This window comes from Dermacentor variabilis, chromosome 5 (genome assembly GCF_050947875.1).
Source record: "Dermacentor variabilis isolate Ectoservices chromosome 5, ASM5094787v1, whole genome shotgun sequence".
NCBI lineage: Eukaryota > Metazoa > Arthropoda > Arachnida > Ixodida > Ixodidae > Dermacentor > Dermacentor variabilis.
In genome coordinates this window covers 55529162-55551474 of record NC_134572.1, presented here as the reverse complement: position 1 = coordinate 55551474, position 22313 = coordinate 55529162, and the positions used below count along the sequence as shown (strand labels likewise).

At 47.5% G+C, this 22313-nt stretch overlaps 1 protein-coding gene across 1 annotated transcript in view; it reads left to right on the top strand.

The window, feature by feature from the left end:
* LOC142582621 (aminopeptidase N-like) overlaps positions 1-22313 on the top strand; it is a 34620-nt gene that overhangs the window by 8179 nt on the left and 4128 nt on the right. The window contains exons 2-14 of the mRNA XM_075692527.1: positions 1002-1157; positions 2024-2126; positions 4232-4352; positions 5062-5213; positions 5885-5998; positions 14494-14628; positions 16235-16300; positions 16946-17011; positions 18154-18314; positions 19206-19297; positions 20462-20592; positions 20906-20961; positions 21828-21975. Of these exons, the coding sequence (XP_075548642.1) occupies positions 1002-1157; positions 2024-2126; positions 4232-4352; positions 5062-5213; positions 5885-5998; positions 14494-14628; positions 16235-16300; positions 16946-17011; positions 18154-18314; positions 19206-19297; positions 20462-20592; positions 20906-20961; positions 21828-21975 (1501 nt within the window). The remainder of the gene's footprint in view (positions 1-1001; positions 1158-2023; positions 2127-4231; positions 4353-5061; positions 5214-5884; positions 5999-14493; positions 14629-16234; positions 16301-16945; positions 17012-18153; positions 18315-19205; positions 19298-20461; positions 20593-20905; positions 20962-21827; positions 21976-22313) is intronic.

Sequence of the window (22313 nt, the reverse complement as noted above, 5' to 3'; positions counted from 1 at the left end):
CCTGCCCGGCATCCAGGTCTCCCGACGTCCATGGCCAGTCTTCCTCGGTAACCTACCACGTCGTAGTGATGGATGCCAAGCGCAAGGATTAAGAACGCGACGTCGCAACACGCAGCAAATCGACCGCCGACATACGCGCTCCTCCAATCCGGTGTAAACCGACGAGCGCTGGTTGAGAGAGAATGATTGTGGGGAGGAATTAAGAGGTGCGAGATTGCCGGCCGAGGCTAACCGAGGCTCACCACTACCGCTATGACCACCAGGAAGAGGCTCAACGCCTCGGAGAGGGGCGGTAATTAAAAGGAAAGTAAAAGGGAAGGACCTCGCGGTCGCAGGACACGTTACTTGTGGAAGCTTAGTCATGTCTCGTTTGCGGGGCCCGGATGCCCATCCTGTAGAATGTTTCCGTATGTAAAAGCCTGACTAATTACTTTTCTCCCTGAAGGTGCGCGTATTCTCGGCGTGTTATCTTCAATCACAACTTCCATAGCGTCCGCTATGATTTCACGCTGGCAGTAGTAGTAGTACCTTAGACTCTGTTCAAAGGCAAACATCGCCTGAGTGCGAAGCATCAGCAGGATGCTATGGGTAGGTCACTAGCACATTGTTAGCTTTGATAAATACCAAGCGTTTCGTTCAAAGAGACAGGAAGATGTAGGAACTTTATTGCAGTTTTATGAGGTTTTCAGTGACCCGCATTCCAGGAACTCATTTTCTTCGTTCGCCAGCCTCAATTAAAGAAAGGAATCGTTGATCTTGTGTCTTGGAGGCTTGAATCAGCTGCCCGGCGCTGATAGGCAACCGGAGTTGGGTTTTTGAGGGGAAGAGTGGTGGTGTGGGCGGCCATGCACTTGGGTCAGCACTCGCGTCAACTGCACACTTTCTTCTTCCACGTTCGTACACCAGTCTAGGTCAACACTTCATGATGTGATGTCATGTTTGGGTGCTTTTACATGTAGCCTAAAATACTGCGGATATGCTTTTATTTTTTGCTCTGGCAGGTGGGTCTATGGTGCCAACTTCCTGCCGACCGAAGCCAGGCGTACCTTCCCATGTTTCGACGAGCCAGGAATCAAGGTTCCCTTCGTAATTGAGGTCATTCGACCCAGCAACCTTCACACGCTCTCTAACATGCCCCTAGCAGCAGTTTACAATAAGTGAGTGCTTTGTTTTCGTATACGGTTATTTTCTTCCCGAGTCGCTTGTCGATTGAAGGCCATAGGAAAACGAGGTGAACTTAGGTCATAGGCGAGTTCGGAGAAGGCTACAGGTCAATGAGACGCCGCAGATTTTTTTCCACATCGATGACATGTCTAGGCGGAGAACGCAACTGTATACTGTTCAAGAGCAGTCATGAGAAAGCAAGTAACCTAAATAATTTTCGTTGCCAACAGTTTGCGGTTCGCCCGTTACACGGCAGCCACTACATAAAAATGGTCATCGAAATTTTCGAGAGAATCAGGATTTTTATCGTGAAAACTTTGTATGGGCACATGGAATACAAATGTAGGCTATACGGGCTATGCATGTGAAGAACACATGTATGGGCTAATACACACCGAAAATATGGAATGATACGGAAAGTTCGCAACGGAACGAAAGCTCCTCGCATCTGGGGGATTAACTGGAAACTTTTTGCTCGTAATTCATTGTTTTGGACAAGGTGAAGGTGTGTGGAAGCGTATTTTTCATATCTAATCTTAATGTACGCACGCGTCTACGCATGTCACCACTGACAGTTACGGCTTATAGCTCTATTAATGTTAGAAATATGGTCGCCAGGTTAGTGGTAGCTGCAGTATACACACGTGCCAAAGTAGATAACATTATGCTCTTCTGACGCTATAGAACACCACAGCAGCTTTTCATTTCATCATTCTTTTTCGCTCTGCCTGCAGCATTACTATCGTGGTGATGCGAACAGCCCGCTTCGTAATGAATGGTATTTTCGCAATGAGTTACTGCTACGAATTTGAGCTACGGAGTCACAAGATTAGTTAGACTCACTTCTTTTATTCCATAGGCGCGAGGACCGGAAAGCAGACGTGTTCGTCACAAGTTTCAACATGGCGACGTTTTCTGCTGGATTCTTCATATCCGACTTTGTGTCCTACGGGAACGGCTCGGTACGTATTGTATTATATTAATTTTTGTTTGCCTGCCATTTCTCCTGAGCTCCGAGTTTCCTGTTGCTTAGGTGTGACAAGTCGGCTTACTGAACGCGTACCCTTCACCAAAATCAACAAGATGCTCGCGTCCCGTAAGACCGCCCGAAACTGAAGCGCATGCTACTGAAAAGGGACGGAGCCTCTATGCATGTAAATAAACAATCATAGTCTGCGAATGCCACTGTATGAGTACTAACCGCACATGAGTTATGCGGAGTGCCCATCGTCTTTTGGAATAAAAATAATTCGAAAACATTCCTTGCCTGGAAAAAAGACAAAGAAATTTACATTCCCTTTCTGCCGCATTTTGACCACGATTGCCGTGTGCTCATTATCTTCTGTTTCTAATATTACCTGGAGGGAAGGAAAAGAATAGACCCAGAGTTTTCGCGTGTGTTCTCCGGCCACAGTAAGCATCGCATGTGGTTCAGGGGAGGCATCAGCGATCAGCATGCAGGGCCCACAATGGATGCTGCATCACGGTCACGGGACATTGTATCCCTATGGCGCGTGAGGCGTCCGATGTCCTGACGGTGAAGTCGCTTGAGCTCTGGTCTCACAATCGAGACGGTGTAGGTTTAATCTCAGTTGACGGGGACGTGTTGTCTTCCATCGGCGCAGACAGTTGTCATAGTAACAGTATTACACTATTAGTTGCGTACTGAGATAAACGTTGGCAATATGCAGGCCCTTTCTCTTGTTCTACATGGCAGGAAATATGTGTAGCGAGTTTCTCCTACGAAGTACTTGTATGGTGAAGCCGGTTTTGTTAACGTTCCGCGCTGCTTTTGGGTCGCACAACAGGCCCAGTGAGAAGCATGATAGCTTGAGCCAGTTTCATTGACATTAGGAACAGAATGAAGTGCACGTGCTCTGCGCGTGTTGTACTCATACGGCGTCTGTTCCGTCGATGTCTATCGCGGTGTTTCACCATTACACTAAAATGGCTATTACGCAAAAAAAATTGTTAGTTTTGTATGTTAGAATATTTATGGAAAGGATGGTCAACGTATGTCGCCTCCGCCATTACTTCATTAAATCTGTTACTTAGTGCAAAGCATCAGTTCACAAATAGCAAGCGTTTCGTTCAAAGAGACAGGAAGATGAAGGAACTTTATTGCAGTTCTATGAGATTTTCAGTGGCCCTCATTCGAGGAACTCACTCACTGCGTTCGTCAGTCTCAGTTCAAGAAACGCATCGGGGAATCGTTGATCTTGTGTCTTGGACGCTTGAATCAGCCACCCGACGCTGAGAGGCAAGCGGAGTTGAGTTTCTAAGGGGAGGATTGGCAGGCTGGGTGACAGCAGTGCCAGAGTATGTGTTCTGTGTCGTGGTCTGGTCCGTATTTAGGCCGTGGGGTGTCTGCTGGGCCCCAGATAGGGTTGAGCTTCTCAACGCAGACAGGCGTACCCTGTCTTCATTGTAGTCCTCCGCATATTTTTGGAAATGCTCGCGTCACCTTAAATACTGGTTTAATGGAGGTGCGCGTGTTGTAACAGTGTCTGGGTTGGATCGGGGATACCTGGCTTGCGGAATGACAGGCGCGCACACTAAGCACACGGCGAGTGTAACCACCGCGCGGTCTCCCCCTTGCAAAAGGCAGGCCGCAAGACTGGTAAGCTTTGTCATAACATGCGAGTATATTGGCCCCTGAAAGTCGAAGCTTCGATAGACGAAGAGGCAGAAAATGCGCTCGAAATGCCTTTCTGGGACTTCTTTTAAGTATCAGTGGATGCTGTACAAAAGCATCAGAGACTGCGCACTGTGAACTGAGATCCTAAAGGATATTTTTCTATATTTTTCGCGGTGTCCTCACGCCAAGGACGCCTGCTCTCACAGACCACTGACTGTACGCAGAAGCTGGGTACGCCGAGGGTAGTTCGCCTTCTGGCTTATAATAGTTCAGAAGTCAGTCTTACGCGAAAGAGTCAATGGCGTCCTCCGACAGAGCTGACTGACCCTCTCAATTTTCTAGTGCTGGCAACCACTTAACAATTTCTGCGCTAAACGATATCGGTTCGAAGTCAATGACCTCGTTTATTGCTACTTCATTGTTCCGCAGATGAAGCTTTGGACACGCCCTGGTGTAGCAAAAGACGTCGATTTCCTGCTTACGATGGGTCCGCAGATTCTGAAGTTTTACGAAGAATACTTCGCGGCGCCCTATCAAGTTCCAAAGACTGGCAAGTCTTTTTAACTTTCCACTGTTCTAGGTTTTTCACCTCACGCGATATTTTCACTGCAGACTTCACGTGTTCTCTCTCTCTCTCTCTGTGCGTGCGCGCGCGCGCGCGTGTGTGTGTGTGTGTGTGTGTAATAATAATAATAATAATATTTGGGGTTTTACGTGCCAAAACCACTTTCTGATTATGAGGCACGCCGTAGTGGAGGACTCCGGAAATTTTGACCACCTGGGGTTCTTTAACGTGCACCTAAATCTAAGCACACGGGTGTTTTCGCATTTTGCCCCCGTCGAAATGCGGCCGCCGTGGCCGGGATTCGATCCCGCGACCTCGTGCTCAGCAGCCCAACACCATAGCCACTGAGCAACCACGGCGGGTTTGTGTGTGTGTGTGTGTGTGTGCGTGTGTGTGTTTCAGAATAATGAGTTTTCCATAAGATCACTTCCCATGTTGCATCTCTTTTGTTGGTAACATAATATTTAATTCCATTCAATGAAACTTTATTTTCCTTTGAGAGGGAGGTGCCTGGACTAAAACCGGCGTTCTTTAGCTTGACGATGTCCAGAAACCTATATACACCTTGTGAATGAACTATACAGCTGACCTCGGTTTAACCTTTCACCTTCAGATCTCTCTGTTTCTCTCTTTTTCTTGGCACTTCGCCTTCGTTTCTGAGCCCCCCCCCCCCCCTTCCGTTCTTCCCTTGCAGACGTGATCGCCATGGAGCACTACATCAGCGACATTCAAAACATGGGACTCCTGTACCTGCCCGAGTCGGTCGCATTCTACGATGCCGAGGAGTCTTCGATAGCCAAGAGGCAAAGCGTCATGCTTTCTCTCTGTCATGCCTTCTCTCACGAGGTGAGACATTTGAGGCTTCAAGTTTGCTCGCACCAGCGAGATGTTGCGCAAGAGTACACACCGTTTTTTTTTATTTGTGCGAATGCAGCAGGTGAGTCTAAATAATATCCTAACGCCATCCATTGTCTTGCGAGCAAGGAAGCGAGCTTAAGCATGTTTGTATATTCTGATACGTTAATGCAGTTTGCATATGTATTCTATTTTTAGAGTTTTTTTTTTATATATATAATGTCGACCATTACAGTGCCGCACAAGCGCTACGTCTTCCTGACAAGTTAACATGAACCCCAGAACATCATCGCCTCAGTGGTAACGATCTGAACGATGCATGCGTCTGCGCAACTGATGGTGCCGACAAAACGTCGCTACATTTCACAAGACGATCATTGTGCTACCTTTATCGCATGAAGTTTGCAACGTAACTTTCCAAAAGTTGTGTCAGAGACACTTTGTTAACGTTTCACACAGCAAAGGTTGAAAGCAACTGCAAATTGCGCGCAGTGATGGACACAGACATACGGGCACAATAGCGTTTCCGATAGATTATTAGTTTAGTGGTTAGGTCGACTAAGATTACTTTATTTATTGCTGCAGACTTCTTCAAAAAAGTATAAACGTGTAGCGCAAATAGAGACTTAATCTTTTCATTTTTGATTTATTATTTTTTACAGTGGTTCGGAAATTTAGTTTCTCCGGAGTGGTGGGACGACGTGTGGCTGATGGATGGATTTGCAACGTACTTCCAGTACCGCTGTCTTGAGTATTTCGACCAGTCATCTAAATCGGTAACGGCGTTGTCATTGCAATTTGTAGTTGACTGTTATGTTTCTAACAATTTATTTTACGTTTTCCTCTTATTTTCTCGGCATTGATTATATCTTGAAATGACGTTGTTTTCACGTTGCCAAGCAAGGGCGTATACTCTTGGCTTGAGTGCAAATTAATTGAAATCTCAGCAGTGCAATATGACTGTTCCTAAAGGGGGGTATCAGACATGGAATCGGGTACAGATTTTTCAAGTAAGAACACCCACGTGACAGGAACTGCGAGATTATGGCGAAGGTAACTGGAAACAGGCTTCTATAATTAAAAGAGCCGATCGCTTGCGGTTTCGCATTCGCTACAGTGGGGATGCCGTCGCCAGCACATTATTTTAAGCCTATAGTGATCCGATTTCAGCACATAAAATGCGCGGACTTCCTGTTCCGAGGCGTCTGCGCCAAGCACGCTGCCGGAAGTCTTATGCGCAGCCTTCCAGGACGCTTACGGCACTTCCTTAAGCCCGAAACTTTGTTAAGCTCTTAGGCTGTGCTTGACCTGTATCTATTCTGGCAAAATCACATGGCCTTGTCACGATTCATGAAATTCACGGCTGCTCACAAACATTCAAATGCAGTATTTTTGGCATAGGCAAGGCCTAATGTTCGTATGTGTGATCTTATATATATATATATATATATATATATATATATATTGTAACGACGTGGGATCGACGAGTATGCGTAGCAGCACCGCCAAGAAACGCACTTTATCAGTCGTCCAAGGGAACAACAACAACGTCTTCTTCGTTTCCCCCGCTTCACCTAAAAACACGCGCTACTTCAGCGTCGTCCCCACTGGCGCATACCCGCTGAATAATGGTTCTGCCAAATATAGTTGCGTCATTTGCTCCCCCTTTAGAAAAGATCATCGTCCCGATGATAGAGGCTTGGAAGGCAGCGGTAAAGAACTGCGCAGTCTTGGCAGTCCTCATAGTACGGCTTCATACGCAGCACGTGAACGACCTCGGGTAAATGCCGTCGGCGCTTTGAACAGTGCGAGCTGTCAGGAACGACTTCGTAGTTGACGTCACTGATGCGTCGGAGAACTATGTAGGGCCCGAAGTATTTACGTAGGAGCTTTTCAGAGAGCCCACGCTGTCGAATAGGTGTCCAGACCCACACTTTGTCGCCGATGTTGTATGTTACGGCTTTGTGCCGAAGATTGTAGCGTCTGGCGTCAATGTCCTGCTGTTCGTGGATTCGCAGACGCGCAAGCTGCCTAGCTGCCTCTGCTCGGTGTGTTATCTCTTCAGCACCCGTTTCGTTGTCGTCAAATTCATGAGGGAGCATTGCATCTAATGTTGTTGTAACCTCACGGCCGTATACGAGACTGAAGGGCGTCTTGCGAGTGGTCTCTTGACGAGCCGTATTGTACGCGAAGGTGACATAAGGTAAAACCTCGTCCCAGTTCCTATGCTCTACATCTACGTACATGCTTATCATATCAGCCAATGTCCTATTGAGTCGTTCTGTCAGTCCGTTTGTTTGAGGGTGATACGCTGTTGTCTTTCGGTGGGCGGTACCACTTAGACGTAGAACGATATCTAAAAACTGGGCCATGAACGCAGTACCTCTGTCCGTGACGACTACTGCGGGAGCGCCATGCCTTAAAACGATGGATTCCAGAAAAAATCGTGCCGCTTCATCTGCTGTTGCCCGTTGCAGGGCACTTGTCTCGGCATATCTTGTGAGATAATCCGTGGCAACGATTATCCACCTATTACCAGTAGTAGACGTCGGGAAGGGGCCCAGAAAGTCCATGCCTACTTGTGCAAATGGTGTGGCCGGTACGTCAACAGGGTGCAGTAAGCCGGCTGGTTTGACGGATGGCGGTTTACGACGTTGGCAATCCAGACATGTCTGAACGTAGCGTTTAACGACCGCAGTAAGTCTCGGCCAGTAGTACTTCTGCCGAATCCGTGCCAATGTGCGAGTGTAGCCTAAGTGCCCAGCAGTCGGCTCGTTGTGGCAGGCGTTTAAGATTTCACGTCGAAGCGGTGATGGAACAACAAGTAAGTAGTTGCTGCCGCTAGGCGAGAAGTTCTTCTTGTAGAGGACGTTGCGACGCAAGCAGTATGATGCCACCCCTCTTGCAAAGAGCCTCGGCACGCGGTTGGTTCGTCCTTCGAGGTAATCAATAAGCGGCAGCAATTCAATGTCATCCCGTTGCTGGCGTGAAAGATCGGCAGTATCCACGAGTCCCAGAAAAACCGTGTCGTCATCGTCTTGTGCTGCCGGCTCAACAGGAGACCGAGAAAGGCAGTCGGCGTCTGCGTGCCGTTTTCCCGACTTGTATGCAACAACAAAGTCGAACTCTTGGAGTCGAAGACTCCAGCGTGCGAGCCGGCCGGAAGGATCTTTCAAATTAATGAGCCAGCAGAGGGAATGGTGGTCACTAACGACGGTGAAAGACCGACCATATAAATACGGACGAAATTTCAGAACTGCCCATACCATTGCGAGGCATTCTTTTTCAGTGGTGGAGTAGTTAGCTTCGGCTCGGGATAGTGTCCTACTGGCGTAAGCAATCACCTTTTCGCTGTCGCCCTGCCATTGTACTAGCATCGCCCCTAGACCGACATTACTAGCGTCTGTATGCAATATCGTCGGGGCTTCCTCATCGAAGTGTGCTAATACGGGAGGCGATTGCATGCGTTGCCGGAGCTCGTGGAATGCCCGCTGCTGGTCTTCGCCCCAAGTAAAAGGCATATCGTCTCGGGTGAGCTGTGTTAACGGCCATGCGATACGCGAGAAATTAGCAATAAATCGCCGGTAATATGCACAGAGTCCCAGAAAACGTCGCACGGCTTTTTTGTCTGATGGAATCGGGAAATTAGCGACGGCGGCAATTTTATCCGGATCAGGTCGGACTCCTTGGCTACTGACGACGTGACCGAGGAACTGGAGCTCATGAAAACCAAAATGGCACTTCTCAGGCTTCAAAGTAAGACCGGCAGAGCGTATCGCTTCAAAAACAGTTTTCAGCCTTCGTAAGTGTTCGTCGAACGTTGCGGAAAAGACAATCACGTCATCCAAGTACACCAGGCATGTTTGCCATTTGAGTCCGGAGAGCACAGTGTCCATTAGACGCTGAAATGTTGCTGGCGCCGAACACAAACCGAAAGGAAGTACCTGAAATTCATAAAGTCCGTCAGGCGTCACAAAGGCTGTTTTCTCACGGTCTCTCTCATCCACTTCGATCTGCCAATAACCGCTTTTCAAGTCCATTGAGGAAAAGTAGCACGAGTTTCGCAACCTATCCAAGGAATCATCAATACGCGGCAGCGGATAAACGTCCTTCTTTGTGACCTGATTGAGCTTCCGATAGTCGACGCAGAAGCGCAGGCTACCGTCCTTCTTCTTCACTAAAACTACAGGTGATGCCCACGGACTATTAGATGGTCGAATAACGCCATCTTCTAGCATCGTCTTCACTTGTTTTTGTATCGCTTCGCGTTCCTTTGGGGCCACACGATAAGGGTTTTGTCGGATGGGTCTGGCGTCGACATCAGTAATGATGCGGTGTTTCGTAAGGGGCGTTTGACCAACTCGTGACGCAGAGGAGAAACAGCCCTGGTACTGCTTGATGAGCTCAAGCAGACGATTCCGCTCAACGGCCGTTAACGTCGGATTAACGTCTACAATAGGTGCAGCTGTGTGGACTGTAGAGGCCGACTCCTGCGCTAAGTGGCAGTCTTGTATTTCTGTCACTTCGTCGAAATAGGCGACAGCAGTGCCTCTAACGATGTGTCGGCGCTCCCTACTAAAATTTGTCAGCAAGAGTTCGGCGCTTCCGTCGATTACATTGATAAGTGCTCTGGCAATGAACACACCGCAATTCAGTGCTAGCGCACTGATGTGTTCAGCTACTCCAGTCCCACTTTGCAGGCTGTCACAGCGCACCTGTACGAGGGAGCAACTCCGCGGCAAAAGTATGACGTCGTCCGCGGCAATACGTAAGCGAGGTTGTTGTGGCTTCTCATGGGTGACATGATCCGAACTCGTAGCAAAAGTGACGCTTCTGTCACGGATGTTAATCACGGCGCCGTACTCCTGTAGAAAATCCATGCCCAGTATAAGTTCTTTACAACACTCAGTAAGGATGACGAGGGTGACGACGAAGGTTGAACCGGCGATTAAGAGTCGGGCCGTGCATTTCCCGACAGGTGTCATCAACTGACCTCCGGCGGTTCTTATGTTGGGCCCGTGCCATGGTGTCTTCACCTTCCTCAGTTTGTCAGCGACCTGTAAGTTAAGGATTGAAAAATGGGAGCCAGTGTCAACCAGAGCGGCTATTTCGTGACCGTCAATGCAAACGATGAGCTCGGCGCTGACGATGTCAGTTACGTCTTTCGTATTTCTATTCGTCGTATTCGTCGTTGTGCTGGGCGTCTTTTTCGTCAATGTAGTCTTCACGTCGTCGTTCGTCGATAACGGGGGATGTGGAGCAGTTAGAGTATTGGCAACCTCACCCCCGGAGGTCGCTGCGGCTAGTTTCCCCGTCGAGGGCTAGGCGATCTGCCCCTAGTGACGTCGGCAAAGCTGCGACGAGTCGGCGAATTGTAGCGCGCCGGAGATGGAGAAGGAGAACGTGGTCGGGACGTCGTCGTATTTGGTGGCTGACTGTTCACAGGAGCGTCGTTGTAAGCGCGTCGACCGTCGTACGGAGAATAAGCATAGTTGGCAGGAAAGCTTGGTTGTTGAGCGGCGCGATAGTTGTTCCATTTGCGGCAAACTCTGTAGACGTGTCCAGCTTCACCACAATGGTAGCACACTGGTCGACGGTCGACGGTGCGCCACAAATCGGTTTTCCGGCGCTGGTAGTTCGGCGGTAACTCTCCATGGAGCCAAGGGGTGGCGTGCGCATGTCGAAAATACGGCGTTGTTTGTGCTGGCATGATCGGCGGGGTCGGTAGAGTCGACGAGGGTGACGATGTCGGCTCTATTTGTGGCGTAGGTGGTGTTGTAGTTATGGGTGTCAACGGCGTTGAAGTTGCGTTGAGTGGACGGCGGACAGCTTCCGCATAAGTGAGGCGCCGCGGAACGTTGCCACAGTCTGGCGCTGAAAAAGCTTGCCGGACTTCCTCCCGGACGACATCAGCAACAAAAGATAACGCTGGCGTCGGTTCCGTAGGCGCAACCACAAAGCCGAGCTGCCGAAGCTCTTCTCGCACCACTTCGCGGACAACTTCACGCAGAGACATGTCGTTACTCGCAGCCAGTACGGAAGTGTTCGCCGTCGAGTTGCCCATGTCATGCTGGCGGTATCGTTGATGCAGGGCCCGTTCAATGGCTGTAGCCTCTGTTGTGAACTGTGCCACTGTTGTCGGTGGATTTCTCACAAGGCCGGCAAACAGTTGCTCCTTCACTCCTCGCAGGAGATATCGCAGCTTTCTTTCCTCTGGCATGTCTGGGTCTGCCCTACGGAAAAGACGGGCCATGTCTTCTGAGAACATAGCAACACTCTCATTGGGCTTTTGAACGCGGATTTCAAGGAGACGCTGCGCGTTTTCCCTCCTGTCGATGCTTGAAAAGGTATCCAGCAGCTGTGCGCGGAAGTCGTCCCACGTGGCAAAGCTCCTCTCCCGGTTTACGTACCACGTACGAGCATTGTCCTTCAAATAGAAATAGACACTCGAGAGTTTGTCCGCCGAGCTGGTCTTATGGTTATACTGGGCGACGCGCTCGAACTGGTCTAGCCAATCTTGGACGTCTTCAAAGGCATCACCATGAAAGCTCTCCGGGACCATAGGATTCTGTAGCGTTACTTGCGATGGAGCTGCGGTGGCCATGTTATTTGTAGGAGGCAAACGATTTCTCGAAGTTTCTTGCAGCGGACTGGACTCGGGCGCTAAGCCTAGCAGGCGACGACTGAAGCGGTGGACCGGTGTTTCGATGCGCGATGGTGATTCCGGGCTCGATCGTCGGCTCCGCGAAGGGGTGCCAAGCATGAAGAATACCCAGCACCTCCACCAGTGTAACGACGTGGGATCGACGAGTATGCGTAGCAGCACCGCCAAGAAACGCACTTTATCAGTCGTCCAAGGGAACAACAACAACGTCTTCTTCGTTTCCCCCGCTTCACCTAAAAACACGCGCTACTTCAGCGTCGTCCCCACTGGCGCATACCCGCTGAATAATGGTTCTGCCAAATATAGTTGCGTCAATATATATATATATATATATATAAAGATAGACTAAGCCTGGCACGCAGCATGTATTTAAAATGTGCTACGTGTACTAAAGTATGCGCGACCAACGTTGTACTGTGTTGTTTTCAAGGCTGCAAACGAAAACTGGGCTGATATTCGACTATGGGGTGCGTTGAACCGGCACCCCATAGTCTTTTGGCTGTGCCTGTGAGTTGTGATTCACCGTAAACGGATGAACTTCTGAGTTTGTTGACATTATCAATTATAGCACTGTTAACTTTACCTTCCTACTTATGACAAGAAGGCATGGTTATGCGTCACGGCACCGCATTAATTCGCGTTTTACCTCTCGTTTCTTAAAGAGTTGGCGAGAGGAAGCCCAGACGTTACACATGGTTCAAAACTGCGAGCTTTCATTGCATTCACTACTTCATGAAGCTTCGCGTAGCATGAAGTACAATGCCACATTAGGGGAGCAACCGTAAACGTTAACCTATATAGCTGATTCACTGCTACGAACTGCAAAAGAGACCGGACGCAATGCAAGAAAAAGAATAGATTGTTTCCACCAGTCCGGTGTGCAGATAGCAGCGGTGAATTCGTATGAGGTGGATCACCTGTCAACTCTACTTTAAACGTACACTGTCGGCAACACGCTGTGGTAGCTCCATGCGGTCAAGGTTCATCACCAGAAAATTGTCCACCTACGCACAATCACTAACTATAGCTGTTAAATGGCGTGAAAACAGTCGCAGTATACTTTATCTTTCCCATATACGTCGCAGTCTTCTGGTGGCGATATTAACAGTTTGAACAAATACCACCGAACTGTGCTAAAATCCTTGTAAGCACGCAGCAGAGCATCGGCAATGTTAATGAAATATCGCGGAAGCACACAGGAGGTCGTTGCTTACAAACCTTAGTATCTATCTGCCCAAGCGTATGCTGTGAGGATTGGGGGGTCAATCCCACCGCTCGTAAGCAGTTGTCAAGATTGGAGTCGGGCATGAATTAGACGGTAGCTGGCCCATGCCGTCGTCCAACTTATCCACGCTGAGGACATTGTTGAAGAAAAAAACTGCTTCTCATCGAGAACGAGGAATTGGGTTTATTTGCAGTATCTACATCTGGACGTTGCAGTTCATCAGTCTAGCATGACTACGAGAGAAAATACACTGAGCAGCCGCACAACAGCGGTTTATAAACACTCGGTCCCCCCGACCGTCCGACCGACCGACCGACCAGGCACCGTAGATGAGTCGCCTCTTTGCGCGAGGGATTACACAAACACACTTCCGCACAGGTTCACGGTCCTCAACGGAGGTCAGACGGTCTTCGCAGAACTCGGGGCTGACGTCAGGAACGGTGCGTGGGAAGGGGCCTCGAACTACGTTCCCTCGGGGACTCCCTTGTTCACAGCAGACCAGGTCGGCGGTGGCGGGTTCCGTCACAAAGCCTGGTTCGTCGAACTCATCTCGGCAATCCCGCGAAGCAGAGTGGCGGGCGTGGCGCATTGTCCAAGAAAAGTTGACGCCGCTGTCGCAACTGGATGGCAAAACTTGCACCTCAGCGGGCCGTTCTTAACAATGCACACTGATATCTTAGCGCATGCGGTGAATGTGTAACTTGTATCACGTCCTTCGAACGCATATGAAAAACACCTGCACTTGCTCACATACATGGTACAGAAAATTTAGCCTTATATTCGAAGGTGACTGAAAAAAAAGAAGGAAGCAAGCGCATTTCGCGAAGATTATCGCGCGATGAATATACGATATCATGCGCTAGGTGTAACTATAATTCAACTCATGGCCGCGTCTGTCAGTTTAGAAATGTATTTACCAGAAACGATACAGTGATAACAGTGATATAATCTGCCTAGCTATGCACCGGAGTATGGATATAATAATGAACGTTCTTCAAAAAAATAGAGTTCTGCCGCCGCATTTGTGATTGTGTGTAACTCGCTGTGGCGATCTGCAACGAAGCCCAACTTTGGTGCATTACACACCTAAGCACTGAAGTGGTCAGTGGGGTTGTAGAACGGAAACCCCTCTCAGGAGCAATCATATCGTCGAGAGGACTTGTCTTCGCGAAGAGATGATATTCTGTTCGTAGAATGTAACTATAAGTGGTCCAAAATGTAAAGGTGGAGAGACGTGCCCGAGGCTGTTGGGGAACTACTTGGGGAACTCTACTTGAAGCCCACTTAGGGAACTCGATGTTCTACGATACACACTGAAATATTTACTTATATCTATTGGTTACACTTGCGATCTTTCTCCTGTTTTCTTTAATACCCCTTAGTACGACCTCATGCTGGTCAACGAGATCGTTCCAGTAATGAAGCACGACATTATGAAGTACGCTCCGGCTGTGGTCACAAACGTCGACACCCAGTACAGGATCTACCAGTCATTCAACGTCTTCAGCACTCAGAAGGTGCGCTTTTTGTCAACCTTTATTTGCTAGTGCTGTCGGTCCACAATCCTCATTACGTTTGAAAACTATCTAGTTTTGATATATAGCACGATGTCAAGCTAACGTGCTATGTTCACTACGTGCTACAATGAAGCGATACTTGCGCTTACTGTTTTCTCCGAGCGGCAGCCACAGTGTGAACAACGGTGCTTGCATAGAGACACCAAAGCATTAGACCAAGGTACGACTCAGAGCGGCGTGACCCAAGAGGTTGCTCTACGGCATGTCTATCAAACATCTTTTAGCCAAGCACGCACGCATTGCCGTTACCGTAATACGTCGCGATACTTATATGCACTCGGGCGTTAGTGACACCTTCCGAGTCTTCGTTTAACCAATTGCAGAACTATTACTGTTGTAATACTTGTAAAGTAATATTTCTTCCTTCGATGAGGACCGTATAACACAATGGTTTTTACACAGCGTTAGAAGATGTACCTGTGCACCTGTGCTTCTATTTCTGGGTGATGATAATAAAAGCCATACGTCGGTAATAGGAGGATCCATGGTAGGCGAGTTTCCCGTTACCATATAAAATTTATCCACTGCCATATTTCACCAGCAAGTTTAATGCAAAACCTCAGCGTTCAGCTAAATATCAGTTATTCATCATTAAGTGCAAAGAGTAGTCGCCCTGTCTCCTTGTCCAGATGCTTTCAGTATGCTTTCATTATCTGCTTTACTTTCTGGCGTGTAACCTTCTCTTGTTCAGACATCATCTAAATCACTTCTTTCCTATATCTTGTAATGGTTACGCTATAAGTTCCTTACATTAGGGCATCTCTTCGCATAAGCGTCGTTTAAGGTGTTCTAGGTCCGAACGCAATGGGCGGGAAAGGGGTGACAGCGACTCCATTCAGTACCCAAGTATCTGCGCCCGCCGCTTTCACCAATACAACCTCCTTTTCAGCGGCTCTCTCAACGGTCTCTTAAGCGCCGTGCTAGCTCAGTAGCTATAGCGTTGCTCTGCTGAGCACGAGGTCACTGGGCCGATATCTTGGCCGCGGCGGCGGCCATCATTCGATGAGGGGAGAATGCAAAAACGCTCGCTCGCTTGTAAAGACGCTTGTACCTTGCACTGGGCGCGCGTCAAAAATCCCCAGGTACGACTCGTAATCAGATGGCGGCTTATGCATGTGAAACCACGGAGCTTAATTTTAATTTTGACACACCTTTAGATGCCTTTGCCAAGCGTAGGCTTTGGATGCTAAAGTTCTCTTTTGTAATTTTATAGGGTGTCGTGCGCAAGGGTGCTGTGATGACGACAGCGATTTAAGTTTTCTGCGCATGGGCACTTGAAGTGAACGATGATATTTCAGAATCTTTTAAGGCACGCCTCCCTGTTTGGACCTTTTTTTGCGTCACAGAACTGGTGTTGGACACACTGGTCACACTATTTTATCGGGCAAAGATTACTTCTGAGATATTTAGTGTTCCTATTACGTGTTTCGACGGAGAACATTTACCGGTGTCGGTTTAAACGACTTTGGCTTCTTCATGATAAAGCGCTTGTTCTTGAGCACTTTCTGTCAATTATTGTGTTCTTTTTTTTTCTTTCTTCCTTTAGGCTGTCGCGCTCCTGCGCATGCTCGATATGGCTGTCGGAGAAGAAAACTTCAAGAGGGGCATACACGTAAGTTACTTCTTGCCGTTCTAATGCACTGTCATCCATTGTAGAGAATTTTCGTAGAAAAGCAAGCTTTGCCGACTACCCGTTGCTCGGCGGTTTCACGCATGCAACCAGTAAGTGCATACTGAAAGCGCTGCGTGAACAAGTACGCAGTACCCAGCCGTCTTTGCGGGTTTAGAAAGTGTCCATGGCTGGTTCTACAGCTGATGCCAATGATACTTGTGCGTTTTCCGGTCGCTTCGACTGAGGCATTTCAATGTGTTGAATGCGAATACTCTGTTCATGCTTAAATTTTGAAAGTGTTAAAGGACTACAGCTGGTAAGAATGAATACTTAGTAGACGCCCACGTCTTTCATAGACGAAGCCATACGTCTGGAAAATAAATAAGTAAATAAATAAATAAATAAATAAATAAATAAATAAATGTTCCCGTGGATCGATGTTGTCGTGAATTTTTGTACTCCGGTTGGATTGCAGTGGGAATCGCCTTGTCACTTAACTCTAGGACCGTTATTTTCTACTCACACAGATTCAGCTAAAGAAAATGAGAATTTAAGAAAATCGTGAGAACTTTACGTTAACAAGCTCATCAGTTTTTCATCATTGTTCTTCAGTGGTTTACCATTGCACAAACTTTCCCATTGCAGAATATTCTCGACAAACGAATGTTCGGCAACGTGACGTCGGCATTCGTCTGGGAGGCATTTACAGAGGTAACACCTTTTAAACAAAAATTTAGGGGTCGAATGCGAGATAGCGATCTATATCACCGTTTTTTTTTCTCTAGATATATTGCTGTGGTATAGTTTAAGGCGCAAAAAGTCCGGGATCATAATGCATGATTTAAGCATTCAGTATGTCCGCAAACTACGATAATTTTATTACCTTATAATATGATTAACAGAAAATGAAATGATGTTCTGGCTTTGCGAAGATTCTGCTTAAGGTCCTACGAAGTGCGACAGTTTCTTATCTGAAGAGCGCAACAATGACCTTATTGTTCCTAAGTTCATTTGTTACTCGCTTTTACTGTTCAGTTTCCACTCACAATTAGTAAACTGGTTAGTATACTCCGGTATGGATATACATATTTAAAAAAGAAAGTCAGCAGATGTGGCCCTACTTGATCAGAAGAATCACATTTTACAAAGCTTTCAGTGTGTACTACTATCCATGGAAATATCTTGTGTTCGCGTAGGAAACGTGAACGAGGTAAAAATACATGAAATATACGGTGGGGATACTCCCGCAGGCCTTGTTACTTTGAAGCTGTCTTGTACGCTGTCTGCGCTCTTAGTGGCCGTATGCGAGCACATCACCCGAATACAAATACCAACGGCACAAGGAGATTTACCACAAACGCGATTGTGTTTGCGTGTGCGCGCTGTCTCTCTCTCACACACCCAAGCACATATGCGCTTGCATGAGCGGAAACACATGCTTGCGAGTAATACATTAGAGAGTTTTAGATTAGGGGACGCGAGCTAGGCTTGCGTGCGCAAGAGCGAGGGGCGACGGTACTGCGCATGCGCGGACCCCTACGTCTGTGTCTGCGCATGCGCAGTACCGTCGCCCTCGTTCTTGCGCACGCAAGCCTAGCTTGCGTTCCCTCACCTAAAACTCTCTAATGTATTACTCGCAAGCATTTGTTTCCGGACCCCTACGTCTAGGTCTGCGCATGCGCAGTACCGTCGCCCCTCGTTCTTGCGCACGCAAGCCGCTTGCGTCCCCTAACCTAAATCTGTCTATTGGACTTCTGCACGCGGGGGACACATTGCGTATGCTTATACTTACGTTTTCGTGTCGAGGCCTGCGTCTCTGACTGCGCGCTGTGCGGTTCCCCTATATCGGGCAGGCGCAGCCGAAGAAGCGGCCCTTGGACGTGAAGAATGTTCTGGAACCGTGGGTCACTCAGCCGGGATTCCCCGTGCTCATGGTGAATCGCGTCTACGACGAAAACGCAGCCACGCTCGTGCAGAGCAAGTTTGCGCTCGAGCCTGAGGAGCGGGAGTCGAGGTGAGGCACTCCGGGCGTTCTGCAAAGGTGCTGTAAGGGGTACATATACACTTTGCAGCTAATAACGTGAGTTTGAGAAGTCAAGTTAGCGAAAATTCGTTAATTAACTTTCTTTTTTTTTCATTAGAACCTTGAGGGCAGTTTGTTGACATGGCATATTTGTGGGCAATCGCATTTGAATGCTTACCCATTTTTTAAATAAAGCCTTAAATGTCGCACGAAATTATGGATATTCATAAATGAGCTTCAACGCCTCAATTCAGTAAATAGCAACACCCAGCGCGCTGTGAGCACAGAAAAGGGAACTCCTTCAGATGAAACGCTCCGCGACGAAGTGCTTGACGGAGTCTGAATGTTGCCACGTTGCGGCAAATGCTGATACTGCACGTTGCGGCAGATGCCTGCGAGGCAAAACGTACCGTATCAGTACCTGCCGCGACGTTCAGTTTTAAACTTCGTCGTGCTTTTCGTCACGGGGCGTTTCTGTTTGACGTAGTACCGGGGCTCCCTCTCCTGCACTCAGGGCGCACTCGTTCATATTCGAATATCTCGAATTGCGTGCGATATTCGTGTTTTTTTTTAAGCTGACGTGCATTAAAATGCTACTGCCTCCAAATTTCCCATATAAACAACCGGGCCCCCAAGGTTATAATAAGAGATAATTAACGAATATTTCTCAGTTGTTCTTTCGAAACTTTCGTTATTCGCTGTAAGGTATGTCGGCTCCGCCAAGCAACTCCTCCGCAAAAAAGCTCAAGTTCGCTACGCTCATAGCATCTATAAAAATATCTGTAGTTGAAAAAAAAAGTACCCTGTATGCTACTAATCGTAACCTTGTGCGTCCTTGACGATCAGCTGACAGGCGGCGTTTCTTTGCGGCGTTTATTCCAGATCCACATGGCCGATCCCAATTACATTTGTGTCTTCCGAACAGCGGCTGTTCGACAATACCATGCCTGCCGTTTGGTTGTTTGACAAGGAAGGTGGGTGTAAAATAAGGGTGCAACCGTGCGACCGTTTAAGGATATTTAAAACCTATGCTAACAGAAACAGAAAAACTTGATGCTTTTATGCTATTGTCCTTAACCGAAGTTTCAGCGGCTGTCTTTTGAGTGCAGTGTATACTTCTTTGTAAATATATTTGGAAAAACTTCACCTGTGGCTTAAACGCCTGTTCAGATGGACATCTTTAAGTAGAAGACATTGCTTGTACTAACAAGCGCGTTGCGCAATTACGTCGTTACAAAAACTGCATTAAGTAATTATCGATAACAATCAGATGACACACGTTATAAAAGCGAAATTGGAGTCAACCAGTGCTCAAAGGCATGCCCATTGAGTAGGCACGCGGAGACTAGCACTGCTTTGGGGATGTCCGCCCCAAATTATTCCGCGATACGTTGTACAAGGACCTTCCACGTTCCCTTGCCAGGCATTGCTTGTGCTTTTCGTGCAGAATGTCAATCTGGCGTCTCGGCGTTTCTTTATCACATGTGGTGATAAAGTTAACACATGTGGTGATTATCGTTAACGGTAATCCAGTGACAACGCGTTGTCCATTAGATAACTATTTGCTGTCACAGCATGACTTTTTTCTTTAATACTTCAGGTAAGCTACGGAGTGTGCGCCAAATTTGTAATTTGGGATATCTTTCACGGGACATCCCATGAAAATCAGATCTAGCCTCTTATGTGTACGCTCATAAAACGTTGAAAACACGCGCGCAGGTGTTTGGGAAGTAGATTTCCTACAAGGAGGAACATGCCTTAGCAATGACTGGCATAATTGCGCTCGTATTTCTATACAGATGTTCTTTCACCTCTGCATAATCCACAAGCACGCCGTAGGTGCAGCTTGATTACAACTGTAAAGCCATAAATTCACGGAATGTCCACAGAGTGCCTGTGAACGCATGACTGTACGCGAACTTGTGGTATACACACTGTTCTATACAGTCTGTAGATATTTTACGCTTTCTATAGATACTAAGTATTTCTAAAATATTTTGTGTTGAACGGCGCGGTAAATTTCAGTCAGGGCCCCTCTCACTGACGCACAGCTGTTTTACGTATTTGTGAATAACGTACGACAGAGCCGATGACTGCAGTTATACTGCAATATTGTTCACATACCTACGTTTTTCCAGGCCAACTGGAAAACTTGCCTGGACCCCATCACTGGGTCGTGATAAACAGCAAGTTCTCGGGCTATTACAAAGTGAATTACGATGCCCACAACTGGGACCTGATCACTCGTCAGCTGCTTTGGAACCACACGGTAATCACTCAGCATGCTCGCTGGCAAGAAATCCTCTCGCTCCAGTGTAATTCTAGAAAGTGTGCAGTCGTCCACGTACGCGGCTAATCCGATAACTAAATACGTACATTCTACTAGAGTTGTCCGGCAGATGCCGAGAACAATCAGTAGGAATTATTTTCGTTGAAAGATGACTAGAGCGTGACAGAAAAACTCAAGTTCCGGCTGCAGGACAGAGAAAAATATGCACATAAAGAGCGGCGCGTTAATTTTTTAAATGTATGTTTGGAGAAATCAAACGTTGCTCATTTCAGCTTCCTTCTTCCCGTTTCAGTACATCCACCCACTGAACCGAGCTCAGATTCAGAACGACCTGTTTGACTTGGCAAAGTAAGTTGCGGCTTCGGTTTTCAACAGAGCCGCGTGCCTTTTCCAGAATAGCTCGGAACTCAGAAAAAGCCCTGCACCCCGTCAACAAAGCGACGCTGGGGTTGGTAGAATCGCTTCGCATAACGCCCACAAGATAACTGCTGCGCGAAGTTCCATCTTTTCGTCGCGTTTAATTCTTGAAGGAATCGTGCAAGGCACAGAAGCAGCAACAGTCCGTACACTTTGGCACTGCTTTATGTACACTGGGTTCTTAGCAAAATACATTCTTGCATGTCGAACTTATGGTTTATTTAAAGGGAGTAAAAGAACATGCCATGAGGTTTCTCACAGCAACCCAGCATCTGGAAACACTTGGCGTGAAATGAAGTCACGCCGACGTTCGCAGGAGAGTCCACTAATACCTCGAATTCATTTATATATATATATATATATATATATATATATATATATATATATATATATATATATATATATATATAAAGAAAAGGCGCGGTAGCAGCACTGCGGCTTCGAACAATAGCAGAAGCTGTATAATAAAGCTGTCTCAGCATTCTGAGACAGCAACTTTAACAGCAGCCTGAACACGACGTGATTAATGCGCGCAGTGGCGCAGTATACCAATAGCGTCCAATCGCGCTGGAGCAAAACCATGGCGCCGTCGGACGTTATGCAGTAGATGTGTTCGTCGTTCAGAGAGAACGCTGTTGGGGCAACATGCACACCGCGAGACCAGAGACACAGAACGGAGTGCTCAGTTGCCGTGGCTATCGGCGATCTCAAGGACTTGCATACTTCAAAGGCAAACTGCTTAGGTCGCTTGTGCTCAAACATTTTACTTGCAATCCTTTGGTTGCCGTTTGTTCCAGGGCCGGCCTAGTGAATTACACCGTAGCCCTGGAGGCCACCAAATACTTACTAAAGGAGCAAGACTACATCCCATGGAAAGCGGCCTTCGAAAAGATGAAGGATGTCGGGGTCCGGCTGCAGACGACCGAGTCGTACTCGAAGTGGAAGGTGCGCATCTGCCGATCGTTTGCTCATTCGTTATACCGTTGGAATACGCGCGCGTGATGAATAGCGGGCATCAAACATTCCTATTTGATGTCCTTGAGTGAAATGATCGAGCTAATGTAAGCGTGTCAGAAAACTGAGTTTTTGTCATTAGGTCCAGATTTATAAACGTACAGCATTATGAGCTTAACTAAACTTGCGTGTATGATTCATTCTATGAAACGGCCGCAAAATTGTTATGATCTACTGAATATATAATTGCGTGGAGTCGCTTGTTTTATCGCTTATTCAGAACAAGTTCTAGAAGAGACTGAACGCATTCAACGGGCACATTTGTAAGC